Below are 24,170 nucleotides of genomic sequence, written 5' to 3'. Positions count from 1 at the left end.
TTTCTCTTCTCTTTTTCTTTTCTTCAAACAAATGTCATCTAGGCGGTCATTAGAGTCTCGGGACAGCCAGCTCTCTCTCCAAGGAGAAGGGCGTTTTAATGTTTGTTCAGGTTCCTCTGGAATCTCTAGCGTGCTCACGGCCGTCTTAGACCAACGACAATCCTCTACCTCTTGATTGACTTTTCCCCCCTGGAATCAAAGATATGACGGTTGTTACATACAGAATGGACAGGAACCCATGTTATTGTTTTATTGGCTATATTGATTGATGGGATATTATAATACATATTCATAGATGCTATATTTACGTGGCATGCAACGCTGGGTGTCTATCGAGTGCTATCAATATCAACAATATCAAAAATCGCCATTTTCAATCTGCTTCAGCTTCAACTTGAGTAAAGAAGATTTCGGGCAACTTGGGGTTTTTGCATCCTCTCCCTTCTGTGTATAGAGAGCATTGCAGCATTTGTACAGCTGGATGATCTGGTTCCGACATTTGGCCTCGTTGTAGGAGTTTTTGGTCAGACATGCTTCATATTTGATACGATTAGCCTATGGCCTTGCTCTCACTGTCTGTTCTCACTCGAATCGGTCAATATTACCTTGAATAGCACACTAAGTGACCTGATTAGCCAGTGAATAGGTATGTCGAACTGACAGTATTGATGGATATTTAAAGAGGACTTACTGCTTGCGGGTGGCAAGGAGGGTCGGCATCAACACCTTCCATCTCAGCAACGTAGAGAACACCACCAGGTCTGATCGAAGGACAAATATACACTAAGACAAAAAGCTCTTTTCTGTCTTTTTCTTCTTTCTCTCTGCTCTTCCAACGTTTTCATGTTCCTTCCAGCTTCCATCTTCCTGTCCCCCTGCCCACGATTTGGTTGGAAGGATCCATTGGGACCTCACCTAATGAATCCGATACACCGGAAAATAGATCTGCCGGCGCAGGTTCTTGCGGGGGGCGACCCAAGAGATCCAGCATTCACCTTCAACTCGCAACTCCCACCTGAACGTCCGACTTTTTACAACGTCAGCTACGTTCGTCTGCAGATCTTCCTGTCCTTGACAACTATACCACTGAACCCATACACGCAGAGTCTGCACTCAAACGCCTGAAAACAGCGGAAAAAATGGCCGATCTTCCCCCTCAGTCCATGCCTGCTCCTGTTGAGCACCTCAACATCAAGGTTACTGATAACAATAATGAAGTCTTCTTCAAGATCAAGAGGAGTACGCAGCTGAAGAAACTTATGGATGCCTTCTGCGAGAGACAAGGCAAGCAACTCTCGACTGTTCGTTTTCTCTTTGATGGCACAAGGGTCCGGCCAGATGACTCTCCTGAGACTGTAAGCGTCCCTGCTGGTTCTGCCTAGTTTTCGCTTCTTAAATAGAAATCTGACTCACATATACCCTTATAGCTAGATATGCAAGACGGCGACACCCTCGAGGTGCACCAGGAGCAGATCGGTGGCTGAACAGATGGAGATATTAAATCCAGCTTCATGAGAAACGAAGTAAGCAAACTTCTCAAGTTCGTCCATATCCCGTCCCTCAACACATGCTAACACGTCGGTGTTTCTTCTTATATAGCCTTTCATTCACCTTTTCGACGGCCGCCGTTCCTTCTACCTTCCGCTTGATGTTCCTCTACGTTCTGTTTCTTTTAAACAAGTGTAATCATAGTTGTGCTTTCGAAAACACACTCCGCATATTCATGCATGCTACCACTGCGAGCCACGGTTCTTCAACCAGATTTTCTGCTTCCCTTCAAGAGTTGAAAGTCGAAATTCAAGGTGGACTACCATTTCTGCTCCTCTTACTCTACATACATTGCTATTGACGCGTTAGACTCGCCTTTCGAGACGAAACTCACGCTTCCTGTTTTCTCCTGCCTTCCTCCATGAGATAGTAGACAAGAATACTCAAAATATGCTCAATTAGTTGAATAAAGCAGTACCCACACTGTAAGGAATTAAAGCATTAGTGCATTATCACCTCTGAGCATTGACAAGGTTTTACACAGCTTATATACAGTGAAATTTGATTTGCTAATAAAGACAGGCGGTGGTTGGAGGTGAAATAACCATCAAGAATGATAAGAAAAAGCCATAAGAAACTAACCAACATGCAAAAGTAAAACTGGTGACGTTTCGATTCAACCCCCCCCCCCCCCCTCGCTTTTTTTTATTTATTTTTTCCAAAAACCCAAAAAGGGTTCCTCTTTTTAAAACCTTTTTACCTATGGGGGAATTCTTTTCCTCCAACATAAAAAAAAACATCACCCAATTCCAATTTTTCATGGGCGGGCATTATTTTATGCTGGAAGAATCTTGCCCGGATTACCGCCTCTTATCTCCCCCCCTCGAACATCCCCGGACACTCAACGTTGAACTCCCATCAGGTCTGGCCAAAGCCAAACCCCTCAGGCCGACGCCTGTTGTCCGTTGCCTTTGGAAGGCAAAGGGCTTTTTTTTGCCCACGCAGAACCGTAGGAATATCCGCTACCTCCGCTGAAGCCTGCTCCTTCGCGATTGTTATATGAAGGTTTAGGTTCGGTTGAACCACCAAAGTGTCGTAGAAGTGGGCGGAGAGAGGGTAGACATGCTAGAAAGTAGAGTCAATATGGCATAACTACTGTCAGAGTTGGATAGGGAAACATACCTGACACCACTCCGATGTTCGTCTCGACAGCAGTCCAAGTGGACGGGCCGATGAACACCCATGTAACGTCAATTGAAGGCACTTTGTAGGCATCCAGCATGATAGTAAGTCGGATAATTGATATTATGCATATACTAGAGAACTCCAGGGTTAGTTATTGGCATGATAACTAGATCATTACTATAAAGAGAGAGGGACTACTCACAATCCACCAAGTAGGAACGTTGCATAAATTGCAAGCTTCTGGACAGTGTTTCTGTGTAAACGCCAGATATATGGAAGAGGTAAGAGCAACAAAGCCCAATCGGTCACAATATTTGGTACCGCATTGCCTATAAAGAAGCTGTTCACATCAACTCCACAAACTGCTGGAATTGTCTTGTCCCAGAAGCCTTGGATTGGCAGGCATTGGAAAATGGTTGTACCAATCTGTATTTGTTCTGTTAGCTGTGCCATGCTCAATTGGTAGACTCTTTGTCAACCTACCACCCCGATACCCCATCCGGTGACCAGACTGGTGATAAGATATATTGGGATACGAATGCTAGTAGCATTGAAAATCCGCCAGTAGAATAAAAGAATAGAGTACTTCGTGAAGCATATAGACAGAGTATAGAGAATTTCAATGACGAAGAGGTTAAGGAAGAAGTCTCCGAATCCTTTAAGTCCATATGGATATATATGCTTTCCAAGTCCCCTGGGTATCCCTATATGTCACCCAATCAGTTTTGGAACGTTAGTGCTGATTGAGAGCTACATACATATTATCATGGCCACGAAATTCCCCGCTGTCATAAGCTGGGCAAGCGATTAGAATAATTGCCTAATCCAAAGAGGCAGGATTGTAATCATTCTTTCATCTCATACCAAGGAAGCACATATCATGTAGTCATCCCACCATAGTCCCGGCCGCAGGTGGCCAAGCCTGCAAATCAGACGAAGGCCAACAGCAACGACTGACAAGCAGAATGTGGAGATAAACGCAGCATACAGCTGTGGTTGTCTTGATTCAGACAGATCAATTCCCGGCGGAGGGGTGAAGTCCAGCGACATCGCTCCGTATGGTGTCAGGCGGGGAGCACACCGGAATTGACAAGCAAACAGGGTTCACTGGCTGTTTTGGAAGACGAACGGCAGAATAGGTGAACAATGAGAATCGAAGGGAGTGTCAAGCATTTAAGATGGCGTTTAACAGCATTGAAGCGGGTAGATTTGAGACCCTGTATGAGGCAGAAACCGTCGGGATCAAGGGCATCAAGGAGAGAAATGAAGCTGAACGGTTGCAAGCCCTCAATTAAATGAAATTGTGCCTCAACTCCGCCGGGCCCCATGTTTATCGGAAGGGTTTTTCACTCACTCTCTGAGCCCTCGTAATGCGGCGATATTAGCAACGATGTTTTGAAGGGCATGATGTACCCTGCGAAAAACGGGTAGATCCCCTGGCGACTTCGACACCTTGAGCTAGGCCTCCGAGACGGCAGGATAATATCCGCATGATGTTAGGAGGGGTCTAAATGCCACAGCCAGCGCCTCGTTTGTTTACGAGCTCGGATCCCGTATAGAACCCTGTCAATAGGAATGTGTAATATGGTATCATTTTCGGGATGCAACCTAGTTAGGTAGTAGGATGGCTATATAGTCGGGGGCGGAGGACGTCTGGCTTGGGCTTGAAACCCATTAAATATCACAATTTGAGCCATTTTTCTATACACCAGCTTATCTGCGTGTAGATTTCGAACATGACGAAGCCTACTATTGCTGTCGTTCCAGGTGCCTGGATTCCAGAGAATTTCTACTCTCCGTACATCCATACGCTAGAAAAGGCCGGGTTCGAAACTCGCTACGCCGAATATCCGTCTCTGGAGCCCCAGGATCCTTTAACGGCCGATTGCGCAACAGACGCCAAAGCTGTACGCTCCATTCTGGAGCCTCTCGTGGAGACCGAAGGTAAAGATGTAGTTCTTGTCATGCATTCCTACGGGAGTATGCCCGGTTGTGCAGCTGCCAAAGGATTATCAAAGACCGAACGGCTTCGATCAGGGAAACTAGGAGGCATCCTCGGCATGATATTGTTCAGTGCTTTCCTTGTGCCCGAGGGTTTGAGCTGTGCTGGTATTCAGGGGGGCGTGCTTCCCCCTTGGATAATGCTCGATAACGTATGTCGGCTCCCTGCCTATAAGACCTTCAAATTTATCCCTATGCTCATGCACAACATCTATAGCCTGCACCCGGTCTCAACGTCCCAAAGGACCCCATCAACGTGTTTGCCGCCGACTTCGACCATGGTCTCGCCAAGAAAACTGAACAGGAACTGAAGCCTCATTCCTCGCTGGCCTTCTTTTCTCCCCAACCACCAACGGCCTGCTCAGACCCTGCATTCAAGGACCGACTGGCGTATGTCGTGGCTACCAATGACCTTGCAGTCCCGAAAGACGCACAGTATGCTATGATAGCAGGAACCGGGCAGGAATGGAAGATCAAGGAGGTTCCTCAGAGCCACTGTGCCCCGTTCAAGGTCAATCTTGACGAGAGCGTGAAAATCATGGGGGAATTCATTGAGGCATTTCAAGGCGTCTAATCGTACATAGATATAAGTGCAGGTATGAGTGCATGATCATTTTATGCAGCGCCATTTCATGTGACTATTCCTCTCTAGTAGCGACGAAATTGATTCCCATCCTGTCTTGTGGCATCCATTCTACATCCTCGTCCTCCATCCCCCATTCATGTAAATCCACGAGCTGCGCAGTCACACTCCAGCGTGTCCCCGTTTCTTGCTGCACAATCTCCCACATCTCGTGAAATGATTCAACGTTGTGGTAAAACATCATGCCCCAGGGCCTGATATATTCCCTTGCTTGCAGTCTAGCCTGCTGGTATCCAATGAGCATTGTTCCCAGCCTTGAAAGTGTCACAACTCGTTTCATAGCCTTGATCTGGTTCTCCCATCCAAACAGATGTAGGAATTGGCAGGCGATAATGATATCAGTTTTACCATCTAGGCAGGACAGCGCGGAGTTATCCTGAAGAAAGTCGCCCTCAAGAAAAGTGGCCTTCATTCGGTCTGCGTCTTTGAATAACTCATAACCCAGATCCCAGAGCGACGAATTGATATCGAGAGCGTACATAGTCTCCGTTGGTGCTCCATAAGCAGCAAGGCGACGTAGGTCCTGCCCAAAACAACACCCAATGTCCAGGATTGTAGCACCCTTCTTTGCACGATGTACAATCTCCGGGAACTGTTTGAAGGCTGAAATGCTAGGGAGTAGGAAAATCCATTCACCCACGCATGGGTATTCGCCCAGTGGCCAAGCTTTATCACGCTAGATGGGTGTCAGTATACTCCGTAAATGCGCGTGCTTTTTCCTCCGCGGATATTGAGACGTCTCACGATTGAATGCAGATGAGCAATGAGTTCTTTGCCAGATACTCCACTCCATTTCTCAAACACATATCGTGTAGGGGCCTTGAGCCGCCGTCCGATCAGCGGCTTGTACCATACGGATGTGTCAATGGCCATATTTCGAGGTTGATGATTGATATGAAGTGCGTGGAATTAAACAGGGGAGCTGAACAATCGCTGTCGAGTTTCTGACAAGGTGGAAGCCCCCAGCCATAATATATTACGCGCGCTGTACTTCGTACAGTGTAGTAAAATAAAGAAACCTTCCAGCAGCTGCCTTTCTCGAGTGAAATTCAGTGGCTACCACACGATCAGGGCTCTGTTTCAAAACCAGAACCCTCATCAGGACAAGTCTGGACAACATGGTCCTGGTCATCGGGCAGATACCCTCCGCCATGGAAATGTTCAAATGAGCCCACATTCATTGTTGTTAACAAAGCCAGCCCCCTGTTTAAGGTTGGGTGTTGTTTTCTCGTCGAGGAGCATCCTGGCGTGTGGAAGATGCAAATGCAGGCTTAATATGTGGGTTCCCGGGGACAGTGGAGATCAACTCAAGGGCTTCAAGGTTGGTTCCTTTTATCCTTTTTCACTCCCTTTCTTCCGTCTCACTCGTAATCTGTTCGAACGGACGATGTCCTTGACGAGGGGTATCGATGCGATATCTGATCACTCTTCCGGCAGATCAATGCTAGTTAGCCGCATGCAGAGTATAGCAAAGAAGAGAGAAGACTGTGGCAAGCTCGTGAACCTGCAATCTCTTGCCTCCTTCACTCCCCTCCCTACATGTCTTCCCTTGCAGCGTGCAGGGGTACAGGAGGTTGTCGAGGCGTGCGAAGAAGCGAGGTTTGGCTTGCGGTTAGAAATGGATGGAGGGCTGTCGGTCACGTGAACGGATCCTCGTAAACACTGCAGAAACGAAGATCTCGAGACGAAGGAAACAAAAGATGCCTGCTCAACGAAGGCTGTTCAAGCCAGGTCGATCCATGGCTTACCAACGCGTAACTCAGTCCGTATACAAGCCGCCTGTTCCTTCAAAACAATTCATAATGCACCTATTTTAACGACAGGATACAGGGAATAGCCGAAGCTCAGCCGGAGTTGACACCTGCACTCAGAACGAACCGACACAGTCGATGGCAAAGGCCAACTAATAGGTTCGGTCCATACCCCTATCTCCACAATACTCGCTGTCAGTATTGCTTGGTAACTGCCCGCATATGCAACTGATCGCTCGCGCAGCCGAGGACGGCCTATCAATGCCGAACATCTTGCTGATGCTGATTAACGAGACAAGCCTTCTGCAGGAGGCTTGTAGTTAATATGTTCTAATAAGTTGGTTCTCATATATATCCTAAAATAGGGATATCATGGGAGGCACATCAGCCTGAATAGGAATATGCAGTGCTTTTATATTCCCCATGTTTCGTTTGCTGGCTTTTTTTGCATCACCGAAGCATTCAGGGACACTTAAGGGATGGACCCGAACATGGCAGCCACAAGACCCCTAGTAACATGTCTTAGCCCTTGTGGATAGACCGATATTGCCCAATGATGGATTATCGTACATCAGGAAAATAATTGCTAAATTTAACTCCGAAAAATTATAGACAAAAAATGCTCCGCCGAGATACAAAATACGGAATATTGCATCAAGAAGGGTGATGGCTTTAATCCTGAGATATAACGGTTTCTGATATCAATAACTTTGAATTGTGGGATGTCAAGACCGAAAAATGGTCAATGTTCTAACAAGATTTCCCTCTATGCATGCATTCTCAAGAGTTTTTCACTTTCCACAACTCTGGTGCCATAAACCTTCTGCATGTACCCCAAGATATCTTCGTCCTTCAAGTGCAGAGCTGTCGTACAATCCTGGACAACAGTGGTCCATAAGCCTCTCTGGAAAGCTGCCTTAGCTGTTGCGTCAATACATATGTCGGCGTACAGGCCCACGAGAATGATGTGTTCAATCCCTTTTTCAGAAATATACTTTTCGAACTCAGGGCTTTGGAATGCATCAAACTGAGCTTTCTTTGTGAATATATGTTCACCGCGCGCCGGTGAGAGGGCCGGGGACAGATCAGCTCCCCGAGTTCCTTCTACGCAGAGCTCTTTGCGGCTCTGAACGCGGTTTCGATGTCTCCAACTAGCATTCTGGTAACGCTGGTCCCCTAAATGCTGGATAAAGATGATCTCTTGTTCATGAGACCTAGAAAAGGCAAGTACACGAACAAGTGCATGCGTTATGCAGCTCATAGTCTCCGGATTTCCTAGTGAAATGAAATCGTTTTGAAAGTCTACCACCACTACAGCCGTCCCTTTCTTCATGAAGGCTGCTGCAAAGTCTGGTGCTGGACATATATCTGCAGGATCGTCGGCCAGAGAGGATGGCTGTGAAAATTCGCTTCCAGTGGGCGTGCCAACACTTGGGCTTGGAAGGGTCTGAAGAAAGAGATCGACAAAAGCGTTGGTGGTGAGGTTACCCCCTTGATCCGGAGTAACTGACTTATTCTGCTGAAGGACATTCAACGTCTCATCAACCTCAGCATCAATACCAGTACAACCACCGAAACGCTCGAGAATGGCAGCAGCAGCACGTATAGTGGCAGATGGATTTACGATTCCTTTGCCTGTGATATCATCCGCCGAGCCATGGGTGGTCTGGTACTCGCTAAGCCGGTTCAATGCTGGCTTCAAGTAGACGTTTTCTGAACAAGATGTTTCTTGAACCCGCATGTTGAATCTCTCCAGGAATATTGTCTGCATGATATCCGCATACTCGTTGCCAGCCACCATCAAGCAACGGCTAACACCAAATGCAATCATATTCCTGTTCATTGTGTCCGGCTGAATAAACTCCACTTTGATACCAAATTCTTCAGTCAATTCCTTGGCCCAGGATAACAATAATCCATCGAAGAGATGGAACTTGTATACCAAGAAGATGGTCTTTATTCCCCCAAGGTCATCACCCCATTTCTCTCTTGCCCGCTCAAGAGAGAATGCTATGATATGCTGGAACACTTCTTTGCGGAATTCACATACCCTCGATACAGATTTCTGATCACTTTCGAGTTTATTGGTTCCTGTATAGAACCCCTGTGCTTGATCTCGGATAACCAAAAGAGATGACGTGCCACGATCAAAGCACTCGACCTTGACGGCTTCCAATTGCTGACGTACTGCATACAGTGACTGGGCACTTATTGCTGTTCGGAATATGACTTTCAGACCTCGATTGGCCTCCCGCTCACAAAATTGCTGATAGTGCGTGATGTCATTTACGGTTTCGTCGCAGATGTCGAGGATTGCATTCTGGCTTTCATCTGAAAGAGGCAGGGAGTTATAAGAATGATAAATTCTGTCCGATCGGACGAATTCGATTCTCAGAGAATAACGGGACGCCAATTCTTGCAGGACATTCTCGAACACCACCGCCAGCTCTGGGCCTGTTCCGTGTCCAATTGCAACGCCCACCCGTAATGCATCTGTCCCATGCATCTTGACAGATGGATATATGAGGATGAAAGATGGAGAGGGCTTTTGGCGACTAGAATTTTCTTGGGTGACGGGGCCCCTTGGTTCGCTTTTATCTCCGTACGTGGACGCAAGCAACAGACTGGTGTCTTCAAGATGCGGTTTATCTTCTGTCTAATGAAAGATGTTCAAAACTGAAATTTGGCATTAACGGGAAACGAAGCGGGCTGGATGGGACAATTCAATCCAATCTCAGAAGCGAGGTGTTGGTACGGAGTACTGACCAGGTCAGGGCCACGGGGTTACTACTATTATATCTTCAATCTTGCCTTCTTTTGACGATTCCTCCACGCTAGTTTCTCCTCCTTTATACTTCGATGGATCGTTTCCCTCTTTGACATCCGGAAGCACGAATTACTGTCTAACTTGGTCGTTGGAGTTCAGCAAATCATTTGCCCTTTTCCTTACGAGGTTTTAACTCTCTTCGTCTCTTTCTGCTCGCAAATTTGGCGTTTGTATGGATATTTATCGGCCATGCATTATGGATATGAGAATACGGTGCCACAAGCTTCCTCCGCGTTCTTTCTTCCTTTATCTTGTTTCTTATTCCTGAAGGTTCAGGGGTCAGGACCATTGGCAAGATGAAATCCTATTTTAGTACACCTCGCATATGTGCTTTCTACTGGTTGCATGCACGGTCAGAATCAACCATCTAAGCTTTTTGGCAGGATTCCTGATTCTAAGGCAGAGAGCACGCATATTATCTCCTGTCGTATATCGAGAAGTTAACGTTACGTACCCCAAATGATGGTCATGGCGATCCTCCTTGGTACGGGTGTTTTCCATCCGCCTGACCATGGAGCCAGAGGGGGCCTGATCTCGTCTCTGATCTTGCAGTGTAGTTATAGGAGAAGGATATGCTACAGGCAAGGTCGTTTGAACCTGGTCCTTCTCTGATGCCTCCGATCTCGCTGTTTCCCAGTCCATGGATTCGACTTGATCCAACAAACACGAAACTTCCTTGGCTCGTATTTATAACTCGACAAGAGACGCCACCATCTGTTTATACTCCTTCCATCTTTTCCCTGCCGCCGTTACTTGGATCAGGGGAGATAGCATACATACGTCCAGATTCTATCGAAAATTGGACTCCTGGTACATCCAATCTCTGCTCCAGGACAACGAGGAAACGTGAAGGAGGGGATTTGATCTATATAAAACCTATTCCTACTATTCCTTGAATAGAAGGTCTGCACGTTTGGCAACGTACATTAACCCCTGTAGCTAACTAAAAACAGCATCATGCATGGGAAACTGAGGAATTCTCTGTCATTGAAGTTTCAGGTGGTTCTCTCTCTGCAACAAGAGAAAGACGCTTCACACAACGGATCCACACAGCATTTTTATAAGACCTGTGTCGTCATGCTTAACTAGTCATATTATATCCGAGGGGCAATAGTTCAGTCCGTCGTACTCCGTATTGGGCCATTCAAACATCTGGTACATATACTTACCCCACGATATTCTCCAAGCAAGCAAGGATGCCATAGAATTCAGCCACTCAGCATCCTGGACAATGGGCATTTCAAGGCGAGAATTAAAATTATGGAAACGAACGCTGCAAACCTGCAGACATCGGTGACCTCCAACACATTCTTAGATGACGTGGTCTAGCTCAAATCCATGTGATACTTGCTAGAGATAATTCTGCTGGTCTAAGAATCAACAAATCTAAACACCTGGACCAATTTACTCCTGCAACATTCGTCCAAAAGAATCCCTGCACTTTCGACTGAAACTTGCTCGATACGAACATCCCCGAAGACAAAAGAACCCTGTACTAGGTGGATGAGTTACTGTGCAGTGACACCGACTCTCACCGACCTTTTCTCGTATACTTTCACTCTGACAGCCACTTCGAGAAATAATTGGGCTGACGAATAAGGTTCTCTGGGTCTTCCCCTGAAACCGGCCTCCGAGGCCGACATGGCTAACCACACTTGATCGGAGAGAAGAAAATGTGTTGGAGAGCAATCGGTCTCCAGTGGTTCTTGAAATCGGTACATTGCATGCTTGACAATCTTGCATTATCAGTCTCCACAGACAGGGTGTTGATGTTTTCTTTCTGCGGGATGGAAGCGAAGATGCCCGAATGTCACAACCGTTCTGCCTGCCTGCTCGGCAAGGAGGGGAAAGATTGGTCCTACCGATGATGCTACTCCTCGGAACCGGCACGCGCACTTGATTATATGCAAACCGAAGGTTTTACCGTTCCTGTGCAGGATGTACAGTACGATACTACTCCATACAATGTGTAAACCTCTCGGGGGCGGAAAATTTTTCAATTTTCACCGTTGTGGAAGGGTTTTGATCGAGTCAGAAGGTGAACCTTCGCTTTCCTTTTTCCATTAATCTCGGATTTGCAAGGGAGCGGTGTGTCTTGACGAAGACTATTGTTGCTAGCTTTGCGGAGATCCTCCTCTTTATAATTGTCCTATGCGGCCTGTGTTGATTGAGGACCCCCTGAGTTCAAGAACAGCCAAGATTTCAATCCAACGGCCATTTCCATGCCCATTTCCATGTTCTCCTGCTATTCTCATTATTGACAGATATTGCTCTGAAGATATTACACGAAAGAGATGCCTCCCGTCCCCCATTTGCCTACCAAGTCGCAAAATGATATCAGCTCCGGATTCCACCTAGCTGATGGCCGAGGATACATGCTTGATCGTGGCTATTTTGCCTCGTCTAGGCTCAATTTTCAGTTTTATCTCTGGAAAGAGTCCTTACATTTTAATTTGCATCCATCTATCTCTACCCCAATAGAAAATTTGCGGGTTGCAGATATTGCCACAGGAACTGGATTATGGCTCTTTGACCTAGCTCGGGAGTTACCGGAGTCCGCACAGTTGGATGGATTTGATATCAGCCTTGCAAATGCCCCTCAGAAACATTGGTGGCCGCAAAATGTTACAATAAAACAGTGGAATATTTTTGATGATGTGCCGGAAGAAATGATCGGAAAATATGACATCGTTCACCTGAGACTATTGATTCTTGTGGTTGAGAACAGCGATCCAAGGCCTATCATTCAAAAGGTCCATAAGATGTTAAAGCCAGGTGGATATATTCAGTGGGACGACCTGAATTACCCGGATACACATGTCAGACATCCTCTATCAGCAGCAGCAGCCTCAACTCCAGCCTTTGATTCCCTGCGAGAGTTCGTGTACTCCAACGGCCGACACGATTGGGTACTGCAACTTCCTAGGATCCTCAATAGCGAAGGATTTGAGGGTGCCAGACAATTCAACTACGTGGATAGACCTGATCTCACAAAAGCAAACGGTGATCAACATCTTCTAACAATGGAAGAGTTTGCAACGACCCTGGCGGCTGCAGGCAATCACCAGGCTTCGGAGAAGATATTCAATTTGATTGGCGATGTGTATCAGGAATCAATGACCGGAGCAGCCCTGTCTATGCCACGAGTGGTCAACATTGCCCGGAAAAAAAGCGGCGAAACACCGCACTCTGTATTATAGAATTGAGGTGTACAGCTTTTTTGTTTAAGTTGCCATTCTCTAATAATCAAATACGTTGAGAGTGAAGCAGGGAATTCATATTACCAACAAAGAAATGTCTAAAATTACTTCTGTTAGATGGTACCATCCATGAGATCGGCTTGAATAACCGCATGTGGCCTAGCATTACGGTTGTCACCATCACTTACCAGAACAAGGCATAGGCCCTGTTTGGGTCACATCAGGTTTAATACGAACACATTCAACCGATACCAATGAACCTTTTATATTTTTCTTCGCATAAAGCCCTGCTCCCTCATAGTTTTTCTAATGCAGGCATGGCTCACTCAGAGTTTATGTTGTGAAACTCGAGACAATCATTGGGCGGGAGCTCCCGCCAACTCTAAAAATAAGCTAGTCTCGGGAAGGCAAAAAAGCATTTCCCGTGCTTTGTTCCATGATTCGGAATTTTATTGCTAGTCCCGAGAACCATTCCTCATCGTCATATTACCACTCTTCTTCGATGACACATTGAATACCAAGGGCTGACGAGTCAGCCAGGCCAAGTGGAATTGTGGCTGATATTGAGCTTGAACTACTCAAAACTATGTTTATACGGGCTGAGAGCTTTCATAAAACGCTATTGCGCGGCACGGTTTGTCCGATGCGTTAGCTGACTGACCATCGATATGCGGAGAACGATCTAGGTCGATACGGAGCATGAACAAAGGAATTCTAGTTATCGTTGTGTCACGAAATGTCGGTATGACCAACTGTTGCAACTTCTTTCCCGAATGGTCCAACTCGCTAGTCCGGGGGCCTTCACTCGCACACTGTAACAACCCATGGCTGGAGGACTTATTGTGAGGAGTAAATGGAATATTCTCCCATCCCCTGCATACCCAGTATCCATGCCCTTGGACCATGATAGCAAGCTTTATTTAGAGAACTCGCATGAAGCTCTGACCTGCGATTTTCGGCCGTATGACCACTTCAAGACTGCGCGAATGTCCCCAAAAATGTCGCTTAGAACGTCATCGTTTCTATTCGCGGACTGTCCGTATACTCGAATTTCAGGATCCGAGAATTGGCTTGAGCGACCCTGGTCAATAATGCAGCTATCCTTTCCTTCAGCCAAAGTAGATGACTCTAACTGTGGTCTCGGGTCTCAATTACAAGGACTAATAGAGAGAGGCGGGGCTATTATATTGAAGGCCGTATGAGTATGACAAGTTTACTCAAATTTGGGTAAGAGTCATATAACTATTACTCAAAAGACCCTTCGGGACAAACATCTCGCCTGCCACATACCATACTATTTAATAGGTACGACCTGTTTTCAATCATTGGTATTGATTGATGCTAAGAAATGCACCTTGTTCGAGAGTGACTTGGTATTCCTTGCCAAGTAAGATGAGCCAAGTTACAGTTGCAAAATTGGCAGGAATTGGTTCTACCCGAAAGATAGGTCGAGTGATTGACAACTCCAAGGGTATGCTTTTGACAATATACAGGCTTGTGAGGTCTGTCATTGCCTTCTAAGTTCAGCTGGGGCTGGAAGATGCTATATTGGAGGGCAACATATGAGATACCTGTGGGTAGACAATCATGCCGTGATGGCTTCAATGAGCCGCTTGCTGAGTTTAGGATTGTAGCTCTGGGCTACGATGCTTTCCCCCTTCACCAAAAGCTAGATTTGGCGGGTATCTTATTGAAAAGCAAGGTCCGTACACATTTCTTGGTGTTTAACGATCATTTGATTCTTTAGTTATATCCCAACACGCCTGGACAAGCTCAGCATGCTACTAATCCAGGTGAAACACGAGAAGATATAACTACCGATGGTTGATAGGAGATTGATCTTGAGCTCTGGAGAGCCAACTAGTTAACGGATTAAATAGGCCAAAGGTTGTCAACCCGGAAGAGGCAGAAAGAGAGTTTTTCGGGAGAGCGGAACCCAAACGGGTGCTCCCCCTCCTCCGCCATCTTTTTTTGAGCCCCAGACTTGCTTGATCCATCCTCTGCTCCTCAATGTTGTTCCAGTCTGCAACTCTCTGGTCGATTTTGTGGACACGTATTGCTGGGCTGAACCGAGGCTCGTATCCCGGGATGCCCAATTTATGAGCCACGCGGCTGGCAATTGAGTGGTTGATTAGACGGGCCTCTTAACATCATCACAAGTAAGCGAGATGATTATTTAAATCCTTCTGATCACAACAGCGGAGATTAAACACCTCACTAATACGTACGGAACTGGAATAGATGAGATCCGCTAAATAACACGGCTGGCTTGTCTCCCCGTCATGGAGCATCTCACCTCGCTGTGCACGGCGGCGAAAGATTCGCTCTTCACGGTGCCAGGGATAGTCTGCGTGGGTGCTGCGTACCTCACAGCAGTGCAGCTTCTTCGTTTCAGGAGGATTCGCAGTCTAGAGAAGCAGTATGGGTACCATACTCGTGAGGAAATGAGCAAGATGACCAACGACGAGGCGTGGGCGATTCATCAGACCATGATGACGCTTGAATTTCCGTTCTTCACACTGAAGGGACTGCAGTTCGCACTGTTCAAGGTATGTTTTTCATCATTCACCTCGGGGCGAGAGCATTTAATTACAGAATGAAGATGGAGGACTAATACAGTCATCGTAACTATGGCAGACGTATGGCATTCCTACTATCTCGACACTGCTGGTGCAAACCTCAGAGCTGTCCAACCCGCAGACGTCACCAAAGCGATATATGGACACTTCTGTCCTGATCAACGAGTTCGTGTCAAACCCGCCCACCTCAGAGAGGGCACTTGAAGCACTCACCCGCATGAATTATCTACATAGTCAGTACCGTAAAGCAGGTAAGATACTGGATGACGACATGTTATACACTCTCAGCCTGTTTGCACTTGAACCAGCCCGATGGGTGGACCGGTACGACTGGCGCAAGATCACCGACCTGGAGAGATGTGCGGTGGGAACGTTCTGGAAGAGCATAGGAGATGCGATGGAAATCAAGTACGATAAGCTGCCATCAGCCAGCTCAGGCTTCAGAGACGGAATACACTGGCTGGAGGAAATCGATACCTGGAGCAGGGAGTATGAACGCAAGTGCATGGTTCCAGACAAGAACAACCATGAGACGGCCAACGAGACCGTGAAACTGCTGCTTTATAATGCGCCAAAGTTCTTACACCCCGTCTTGTGGAAGGGCGTTATTTTCCTGATGGAGGACCGTCTCCGGGTTGCGATGATGTATGTGCTTTTGAACCCCTCCCCCTCCCTTCGCTACACACGCCCTTGCAATTACAAGTTCTAGCCCATCTAATCAGATCGTGACCAGATATGATCGCCCTGAGTGGATATATAGGTTCATCTTCGCAAACACCCTTGCCCTGCGCCAGTTCGTAGCCCGCCATCTCCTGCTACCCCGCCCCTATTGGCGCCGCGCCGTTCGCCATTCCGAAGAGGGTGACGACGGCTCGAGTCCACATAGCGTTTTAGCCTGGGACAACGCGCCCTACTATGTCAAGCCCACGCTATGGAACCGCTGGGGACCAGAGGCACTGTACACTCGGCTGCTGGGCAAGCCGGTCCCTGGTGACGATGGCGATAAGTATTTTCCGAACGGGTTCGTCACTTCGAGCGTGGGGCCGCAACGGTTCTTGGGCAAGGGTGAGGAGTATCATGGCCAGATGAAGAAGAAGCTGCAGGCTGAGCGGACGAGGCAGTGTCCTTTTATGCGATGACAACCCGCAAGTATACCTAGATAGCTAACCGCTCTATGTCTCTTATCTTGTCGCAGCTACATCTATCTCTAGAGTTTGTGAAAATGATGTACCTATTGGACTGTAGGGTGTTGTCGGGTATACGGAGCTTAATCAGCTCTCGGCCTACATATCCATCAGCTATTAGGCCTGCTATGGCTTCATAATTGAACAAGTATTAAAACTATGTGTGTTGTCAACCACTCCTCTCTCTGCTACAGAGATTTTGTCCCAGTGCTCTCTGAGGTGTATTAGCCTTCTTCTGTCTTAAAAAAGCGCCTTGTAAGCTTGATGCCAGTTCCACTTTGGATCTTTCGGATATCTGCTATCTGCCATCATGTTGGTACCTTGGGGGGAGGGGAGGTGGAAATCGTGCTCGAAAATAGGGCCCCTTGCACCCTTCATATTAGCAAGGACACCATCGCAGTATTTCATCGGACACACGACACACTGTCGAGAATCCTTTCGATAAACCCTAAATTTATCCGGGCCAAAGCACATAACTTTGTATCCGTCCTATATCTGTGTTAGTTACCGTGATATCTTCTGGGGGAGAGGGCGCTTTCCAATCCTTCTAGTAGCAATCCGTTCTGGGTAGAGCTTATTGACAACACTCTATTTATAACCCAACGGCCAAAGCGGTGCTCGATCCAGATATTTTCGTGCTGCAGGGGAAATAAATATGTGGTCTAAAATGCATCTCATCTGCCAAACTGTGCTGCTTTGTAAAGGAGACATCATAATCTCCAAGTTCAACCGGCTAATATCCCAGCAAAAGAGACAAGCCGCAATGCGATGTTGAGCCGCAGAGCAAGAATTAGGGTAAAGATTAAGTTTGCACGTGATACTCCGAAGCCCGAGTGTATTATGTAACTAACTTTTAGATAACCACGCTATCGCCACGTGACTACCCCAGGTGTTCCTCCCGCCCGACTATTTCCGCGCTTTTCCCAGCTTTTCCACTGCTGCATGCGAGATACATCGACATTGCTCCAGAATGCGCGCAGACGCAAAGTATCGCAGAAGGAGAAAAGGAGGCCGGGCGGAGGAGAAGCAGCGAAAGAAGCAAAAACCGACGAGCTTCCCCTACAGCCGAAACCAAAATGCACCGCTTGGCAGAGTTTCCCCGCTCTCCGCGGGCAGCATATAAAGCTCTCCTCTCAGTCCCTGGTGGCCGGCGAGCTCGCCTAGGAGTTAGAGAGGCGTACAAGAGGACAATCGGAACAGCAGAGACAACCAATTGATACACCTGTATAACATCGTCGTCATGGCACAGCTCGCTACCTTCAAACCCCCCACGGTTCAGAATGAGCCAAACGTCTGTCGCAGCCCCTCTCCCCGTTCGTAAGCTGTATAGCTTAACTAACAGCGGATATAGAAACACTACGCTAAGGGCTCTCCAGACCGAGAGCAGCTCGTCTGTGCCCTGGAGCAGTTCAAGAAGAAAGCCCCTCTCGAAGTTCCTGTCGTGATTGGAGGGAAAGCTATCACCACCTCTCCGATACAGACGCAGCAGAACCCATCTGACCACGCCGTCTGTGTTGCTAAATATCACACTGCTTCAGATGAAGACATCAAAGCGGCTATTGACAATGCTTTGGAAGCCAAAAAGAAGTGGGAGGCCATGCCTTTCTCAGACAGGGCCTCTATCTTCCTGAAGGCGGCTGATCTAGTCGGCACCAAGTACCGTTATGAAATGATGGCCGCCACCATGTTGGGCCAGGGGAAGAACGCATGGCAGGCAGAGATCGACGCTGCTGCTGAGCTGTGTGACTTTTTAAGGTATATCATACTCTCTTTTTCCAAATTATATTGATTATATATATGTACTGACGAAATCTAGGTTCAATGTTCACTATGCATCTGAACTCTACGCTCAGCAGCCAGTTCACAACGCCCCGGGAGTCTGGAAGTAAGTATCCTTATTACCAGAACATTATGCAGATATACTCTCTAACAACATACTACAGCCGTGTCGAATACCGACCCCTCGAAGGCTTTGTCTATGCTATTTCCCCATTCAACTTCAGTGCTATCGGAGGCAACCTGCCCGCCGCCCCAGCTCTCATGGGCAATGTCGTGCTGTGGAAGCCCTCCCCCTTTGCCATTGCGTCCAACTACCTCATCCATAACATTCTCACCGAAGCTGGCCTCCCAGCGGGTGTCATTCAGTTCGTCCCCGGAGACGCTGAGAGAATCACCAGCCTGGTCCTAGACAACAAGCACTTCTCCTCCCTACATTTCACCGGCAGTACAGCCGTGTTCCGTTCTCTCTATGGCAAGATCGCCCAGGGTGTAGCAGACGGCAAATACCGCAATTATCCTCGCATTGTAGGCGAGACCGGAGGAAAGAACTTCCACCTTCTCCACGCCAGCGCAGACACGGACAATGCCGCTATTCATACGGTTCGCGGAGCATTCGAGTTCCAGGGCCAGAAGTGTAGTGCCTGCTCAAGAGCCTACGTGCCACAGTCAAAATGGGATGTATTCCGAAACAAACTCGTGGAAGAGACGGAGAAATTGAAGATCGGACCTCCCGAGGACTTCGCTAATTTCATCGGACCCGTTATCCACGAAGCTTCGTTCAAGAAATTGGCCAAGGTTATTGATGACGCGAAAAATGACAAGGAGCTTACACTCCTTGCTGGAGGTAAATACGATTGCTCAAAGGGATACTTCATTCACCCAACTATATACTCCACAACGAACCCAGAACATCACCTTCTCAACACCGAGCTCTTTGGGCCAGTGCTGGTTATCCTCGTGTACCCAGATCAAGCAGCTAATGCGTTTGAGAAGATCTGTGAAACAATTGATAACACCGGTGCCTATGGCTTGACTGGTGCTGTGTTCTCTCAGGATCGTGCGGCAGTTCAATATGCCGAGAATGCCCTTAGGGGTACTGCTGGAAACTTCTACATCAACTGTAAGTGTACTGGTGCTGTTGTTGGGCAGCAGCCATTCGGAGGTGCTAGGGCGTCTGGTACCAATGATAAGGCCGGTAGCGCGGCTTTGATGGGCAGGTTTGTGAGTATGAGGTCCATCAAGGAAGAGTTTGTACCTGTTCAGAGTGTACTGTATCCCAGCAATGAGTAGGTAGTGGTTAACAGTTATCGGGTTACTAGATGACGCCATGGAATATGACAAGTTAACTAATTATATAATATTATACTATGCCCGTATGACCGTACTACTACGTTTAAGGTCGTTATCAATTAGTAATAGGGAAAAAAAAAAAGAAAAGAAAAGGCAATTATGGGATGTTGTCAAGAATTGGAGTTTCATTCGCTCTCTTTTATCTTCGGTCGGGATATAAGAAGCATGCCTAGTATCTACATAGGCAAAGAGAAGGTAAAGTGAATGAACATCTTGAGGAATTAAAAGGGAAATGTTTTTATGATTGTTTCTCCGAAAAACAAAAGAAAAGGGAGCAAAATTAAAAAATATTGGGTTGTAGAGGGGATATCAAACAGCCAATTGATCATGTTTTGTAATCACTCAGTGACTAATATCGACTTGCCTCAAAACGAACACGCTGGTTGGGGAATTATTAAGCAGACAAGAGAACAGAGGGTGGGAGCATAAGCACGCGCTAGAGTCCATTGGACGCAAGGCTTGCACTTAGTGGATGTGATACATCTGCTGTGCGGAGAAAGAGGCATGGCTTAAAGGAAATGCAAGTGGGAGGAAAGAGAGGCGTGAGAGCCAGAAATATACCTGCACATTGCATTTACTCTTCGCCCTCAAGCTGCTCGTCCTCAAGGCTGCAGTATTGGTTAGCGTATAGGTAGGACGGATATTATATAGGTAGGCAGATACTTACTATTCCTCCTCACCGTCGGAGACGGAGGCATCCTGGTACTGCTGGTATTCGCTGACCAAGTCGTTCATGTTGTTCTCGGCCTCAGTGAACTCCATCTCGTCCATACCCTCACCAGTATACCAGAACAAGAAAGCCTTCTTACGGAACATAGCAGTGAATTGGTCACCGACACGCTTGAAGAGCTCCTGGATGGAGGTGGAGTTACCGACGAAAGTAGAGGACATCTGGAGACCACGTGGAGGAATAGAGCAAAGAGCGGTCTGGACGTTGTTGGGGATCCATTCAACGAAGTAGGCAGAGTTCTTGTTCTGGATGTTGCGCATTTGGTCCTCAACCTCCTTCATGGAGACCTTACCACGGCTATTCAGGTGTTAGTAAGAGAAGCCAAGAATAGAACTAATAAATTAGGGTACCTACAAGATGGCAGAGCAGGTAAGGTAGCGGCCGCTGCGGAAGTCAGTGGCAGCCATCATGTTCTTGGGATCGAACATCTGCTGGGTCAACTCCGGCACGGAGACAGCACGGAAAGAGTAGGCGTTGCGGCTAGTAAGGGGAGCGAATCCAACCATGAAGAAGTGGAGACGAGGGAATGGAACCATGTTGACGGCCAACTTGCGGAGGTCAGAGTTGAGCTGACCTGGGAAACGAAGACTGGTGCTGACACCGGACATGACGGCGGAGACGAGGTGGTTGAGGTCACCGTAGGATGGGTTAGTGAGCTTGAGGGTTCTCATGCAGATGTTATACAAGGCCTACAAGCAGTTAGAAATACCAAACCCTGGCCAATTAAGGGGAGCTAGAGAAAACGTACCTCGTTGTCGATACAGAAGGTCTCGTCGGAGTGCTCAACGAGCTGGTGGATGGAAAGAGTGGCGTTGTATGGCTCGACAACGGTGTCAGAGACCATTGGGGATGGGACAACGGAGAAAGTGGCCATCATACGGTCTGGGAACTCTTCACGGATCTTGGAGATCAGGAGGGTACCCATACCAGCACCGGTACCACCACCGAGGGAGTGGGTGATCTGGAAACCCTGGAGGCAGTCGCAGCCTTCGGCCTCACGACGGACAACATCGATGACCTGGTCGACCAAGTTGGCACCCTCAGTGTAGTGACCCTTGGCCCAGTTGTTTCCGGCACCGGACTGACCGAAGACGACGTTATCGGGGCGGAAGAGCTGACCGAAAGGACCGGCACGGACAGCATCGAGAGCGGCGGGCTCAAGATCAACAAGCACCGCACGGGGAACGTATTTTTTGCTTGAGGCCTTTGCCTCCAATGAGTTAGTATGCTGCTGAAGGGAAGGGTCTTGGTCGTGCACACCTCGTTGAAGTAGACATTCATGCGCTCCAATTGGAGGTCAGAAGATCCGGTGTAGCTATAAAAATCCCAGTTGTCAACATTCATGTCCCTCGAGACTTGGAAATATTTTCCAGCGAAATCACTCACTGGCCGGATCCATCGAGACCGTGCTCACCAGCAATGGTTTGCCTGTAAAACAAGTCAGTAATAATTCGACACGAAATATACAATTATGCTGCAACGCGTGAATGCTCACCAGAAAGCAGCACCAATTTGGTTACCCTAATGTTGAACAATTGTTAACTCAAACGGGTACCTGACGATGAACCAGGGAACGATCAAAGCTTACACATTGGCCGGTTTGGAGATGGACCTATACGATAAATGCACGTTAGCCTGAAGCTCTACGCTCGCTATGCGAGAATTGTGAAACTCGAAGCCTGTTCCCTTCACGCTGGGACATGGTCGTGTGGTGGCCCTCTCGCCTCCCCCCCTTTCTTGGCCTGTGCAGACCGTGTCGTGTTTTTCGGGCACAAATAGAGGGGAAGTGATGGACCAGGGAAAAGCTAGACTTACGATTTCACGCATATTGACGGGAGTAACGGGCGGTTGAGGGTGGAGTGGACGGAGTGAAGTGTTCGAGGTCGGGGTCGAGGACTGTTGCTCTTGTGTTTGTTGTGTGAAGTTGGGGAGTTGAGAAGTTGAAGTCGAAGAAAGGAGAAGAAAGTCGGGCGTGGTGGGCGGTGAGCAAAGGAGGTAGCTCGATCGGGCCTAGCGTTGTTTACTGCCGTTTGGCGCTAAGGGGCTGCTTAATAATTGCTTATGTAAATATGAAGAGGCCGAGCGAGCAGCGAAATAGCAGGAGAAATAATAATAATAATAATACAGAACCAAGGGCTAGCTATCCTAAGCCTACGAGTGATATAGAAACCGAAAAATAAAAAAGAGATTGTTCGAGGGGCGACACGCTTAGCTGTCGGCTGTCTTCTTAGTGGCCTCCTCCCGCTCGAGCCAGGCACCAAATTTATCCAGGCGCTGAGCTTCGTCGTCTTTGCTGGCCTCCGCCTCCCAACCGGCCCCGTCATCCTGTAGGGCAGCAGCTGCACTAGCGCCTGACTTCTTAAACCGGACTTTACCGTCAACTACGTATGCTTCGACCTGGGTGCCGCCGAAGAAGCGGCCGTTCATCATCTGGCAATTATTGTTAGCTCGGCGCTCTATGGCCGTAAAATCATGCTGGTACTTAAGCAAAGCCATACCTGCACACAAGCCTGGGCACACTCGGGGTCGGAGAAGCGGACTGTGGCGATTCCTGATTCTTCCTTGTCGTAGAGCACCACGTTGGTCACCTCACCCAGCTTTGAGCATTCCTCGCGGATGTCTTCTTTGATGTCGAGAATGGCGGCTGGATCCTCCTGCGAGAGAAAGCCGAGAGTTAAAAAAAAATGCTGATATACTGAATAGAACAGATTGGGGAGCTTACCTCCAGCTCTTGCAGTGTAAACATATGTTTCAACACCACAACCTTCCCTGCCTTTCCTGAATGTCTAGGCCCAACATCATCATCATCCCAATCGGTGAGTTTACTAGGCCCAGGTTAGCCAAACTACTATCAATCTCTCCGACTAGACGGCTGCATACTTATTTAGTTTTTGGGTCTTGCGTATGATTTTCATCTTATCCCTCAGGTTCGCCTTTGCTGGGGTTTCCTGCACAGCCTTAAAGGAGAAGTCTGCCGGCTGCACCCTCATGTTACCCTCCGCACCCTTCTCACCAAACCGAAAATCGGTATCGTCCAGCATCTGAATAGCGAGGTTGACGGATTCAGGACGAAAATATACGACGAGTGCATCTCCTTTAAACGCGCCCTGTTCGTCTGTATACATCTTTATGCGTGGCTTTCCACTGTCAATTTCCTCTGCGATAACGCCGCATTTGCTGAAGAGAGAGCTGATTTCGGATACAGTGGCATCGAGAGGTATGGCAGTGACGTATACGGCGGTATTAACACGCGGTTTCTTGGGTTTCTGGGCGGTAGTTGATTCCTAGAATCTTGTTAGATCTTGAGCCCCGGAGGCAAAAACGAAAAGAAGCTAAGGGGATACCGACATCATTATGTTTCCGCTTCTTCTTTTTCTCCTGGAGGGTCTTGAGATTTGCAGGTTCCTCCTCATCGACCCCCTGTATCTTGTACGCCTGTCTCTGTTGTTCCAT

The 24,170-nt window shown here is 47.7% G+C and overlaps 12 protein-coding genes across 16 annotated transcripts; 5 read left to right on the top strand and 7 right to left on the bottom strand.

The window, feature by feature from the left end:
* Window positions 1-251: 251 nt before the first annotated feature.
* Window positions 252-868, bottom strand: TERG_07914 (uncharacterized protein). The gene is made up of 3 exons (XM_047748846.1): window positions 692-868; window positions 606-618; window positions 252-533 (listed from the first exon to the last, which is right to left on the bottom strand). Exons 1-3 carry the CDS (start codon window positions 731-733, stop codon window positions 358-360), a joined length of 231 nt encoding a protein of 76 aa, XP_047604836.1. The 5' UTR covers window positions 734-868; the 3' UTR covers window positions 252-357.
* Window positions 869-1,139: 271 nt separating this feature from the next.
* On the top strand, window positions 1,140-1,484 carry TERG_07913 (uncharacterized protein; the record flags this gene model as incomplete). The annotated part of the gene is made up of 2 exons (XM_003231565.1): window positions 1,140-1,355; window positions 1,428-1,484. 2 exons carry the CDS (start codon window positions 1,140-1,142, stop codon window positions 1,482-1,484), a joined length of 273 nt encoding a protein of 90 aa, XP_003231613.1.
* A 947-nt stretch (window positions 1,485-2,431) lies between these two features.
* Window positions 2,432-3,723, bottom strand: TERG_07912 (uncharacterized protein; the record flags this gene model as incomplete). The annotated part of the gene is made up of 6 exons (XM_003231564.1): window positions 2,432-2,613; window positions 2,671-2,804; window positions 2,876-3,099; window positions 3,157-3,377; window positions 3,432-3,468; window positions 3,538-3,723. 6 exons carry the CDS (start codon window positions 3,721-3,723, stop codon window positions 2,432-2,434), a joined length of 984 nt encoding a protein of 327 aa, XP_003231612.1.
* Window positions 3,724-4,409: 686 nt separating this feature from the next.
* On the top strand, window positions 4,410-5,248 carry TERG_07911 (uncharacterized protein; the record flags this gene model as incomplete). Its single annotated transcript, XM_003231563.1, has 2 exons — window positions 4,410-4,826; window positions 4,892-5,248. 2 exons carry the CDS (start codon window positions 4,410-4,412, stop codon window positions 5,246-5,248), a joined length of 774 nt encoding a protein of 257 aa, XP_003231611.1.
* Window positions 5,249-5,312: 64 nt separating this feature from the next.
* TERG_07910 (uncharacterized protein) lies at window positions 5,313-6,190 on the bottom strand (the record flags this gene model as incomplete). Its single annotated transcript, XM_003231562.1, has 2 exons — window positions 5,313-5,993; window positions 6,062-6,190. The coding sequence occupies 2 exons, from the start codon at window positions 6,188-6,190 to the stop codon at window positions 5,313-5,315; spliced, it is 810 nt and encodes a 269-aa protein (XP_003231610.1).
* A 1,644-nt stretch (window positions 6,191-7,834) lies between these two features.
* On the bottom strand, window positions 7,835-9,574 carry TERG_07909 (uncharacterized protein; the record flags this gene model as incomplete). The annotated part of the gene is made up of 1 exon (XM_003231561.1): window positions 7,835-9,574. One exon carries the CDS (start codon window positions 9,572-9,574, stop codon window positions 7,835-7,837), a length of 1,740 nt encoding a protein of 579 aa, XP_003231609.1.
* Window positions 9,575-12,189: 2,615 nt separating this feature from the next.
* On the top strand, window positions 12,190-13,095 carry TERG_07907 (uncharacterized protein; the record flags this gene model as incomplete). The annotated part of the gene is made up of 1 exon (XM_003231559.1): window positions 12,190-13,095. One exon carries the CDS (start codon window positions 12,190-12,192, stop codon window positions 13,093-13,095), a length of 906 nt encoding a protein of 301 aa, XP_003231607.1.
* A 590-nt stretch (window positions 13,096-13,685) lies between these two features.
* Window positions 13,686-14,000, bottom strand: TERG_12612 (uncharacterized protein; the record flags this gene model as incomplete). The annotated part of the gene is made up of 1 exon (XM_047751550.1): window positions 13,686-14,000. The coding sequence occupies one exon, from the start codon at window positions 13,998-14,000 to the stop codon at window positions 13,686-13,688; it is 315 nt and encodes a 104-aa protein (XP_047607403.1).
* A 1,377-nt stretch (window positions 14,001-15,377) lies between these two features.
* On the top strand, window positions 15,378-16,813 carry TERG_07906 (uncharacterized protein; the record flags this gene model as incomplete). The annotated part of the gene is made up of 3 exons (XM_047748845.1): window positions 15,378-15,644; window positions 15,733-16,319; window positions 16,384-16,813. The coding sequence occupies 3 exons, from the start codon at window positions 15,378-15,380 to the stop codon at window positions 16,811-16,813; spliced, it is 1,284 nt and encodes a 427-aa protein (XP_047604835.1).
* Window positions 16,814-18,050: 1,237 nt separating this feature from the next.
* TERG_07905 (1-pyrroline-5-carboxylate dehydrogenase) lies at window positions 18,051-19,927 on the top strand (the record flags this gene model as incomplete). Of its 2 annotated transcripts, XM_003231557.2 has the most annotated exons (4): window positions 18,051-18,149; window positions 18,210-18,613; window positions 18,675-18,743; window positions 18,802-19,927. In XM_003231557.2, exons 1-4 carry the CDS (start codon window positions 18,099-18,101, stop codon window positions 19,925-19,927), a joined length of 1,650 nt encoding a protein of 549 aa, XP_003231605.1. In that variant the 5' UTR covers window positions 18,051-18,098. The 2 variants fall into 2 exon arrangements, with proteins under 2 accessions (XP_003231605.1, XP_047607402.1); XM_047750496.1 differs by having other exon boundaries at window positions 18,051-18,613.
* A 634-nt stretch (window positions 19,928-20,561) lies between these two features.
* On the bottom strand, window positions 20,562-22,544 carry TERG_07904 (tubulin beta chain; the record flags this gene model as incomplete). 4 transcript variants are annotated; one of them, XM_047748844.1, is made up of 9 exons in its annotated part: window positions 20,562-20,595; window positions 20,655-21,014; window positions 21,072-21,406; window positions 21,466-21,927; window positions 21,978-22,032; window positions 22,104-22,145; window positions 22,213-22,238; window positions 22,306-22,329; window positions 22,533-22,544. In XM_047748844.1, the coding sequence occupies 9 exons, from the start codon at window positions 22,542-22,544 to the stop codon at window positions 20,562-20,564; spliced, it is 1,350 nt and encodes a 449-aa protein (XP_047604834.1). The 4 variants fall into 4 exon arrangements, with proteins under 4 accessions (XP_047604834.1, XP_003231604.1, XP_047607400.1 ...); XM_003231556.1 differs by having other exon boundaries at window positions 21,466-21,921; XM_047750494.1 differs by lacking the exon at window positions 20,562-20,595 and having other exon boundaries at window positions 20,654-21,014; window positions 21,466-21,921.
* Window positions 22,545-22,925: 381 nt separating this feature from the next.
* On the bottom strand, window positions 22,926-24,170 carry TERG_07903 (uncharacterized protein; the record flags this gene model as incomplete). The annotated part of the gene is made up of 5 exons (XM_003231555.2): window positions 22,926-23,147; window positions 23,216-23,371; window positions 23,440-23,542; window positions 23,598-24,001; window positions 24,066-24,170. The coding sequence occupies 5 exons, from the start codon at window positions 24,168-24,170 to the stop codon at window positions 22,926-22,928; spliced, it is 990 nt and encodes a 329-aa protein (XP_003231603.2).

Source organism: Trichophyton rubrum (assembly GCF_000151425.1).
Source record: "Trichophyton rubrum CBS 118892 genomic scaffold supercont2.11, whole genome shotgun sequence".
Taxonomy (NCBI): Eukaryota; Fungi; Ascomycota; class Eurotiomycetes; order Onygenales; family Arthrodermataceae; genus Trichophyton; species Trichophyton rubrum.
Note: the sequence above shows the minus strand (reverse complement) of the source record. Positions and strands in the feature narration are given on the sequence as shown.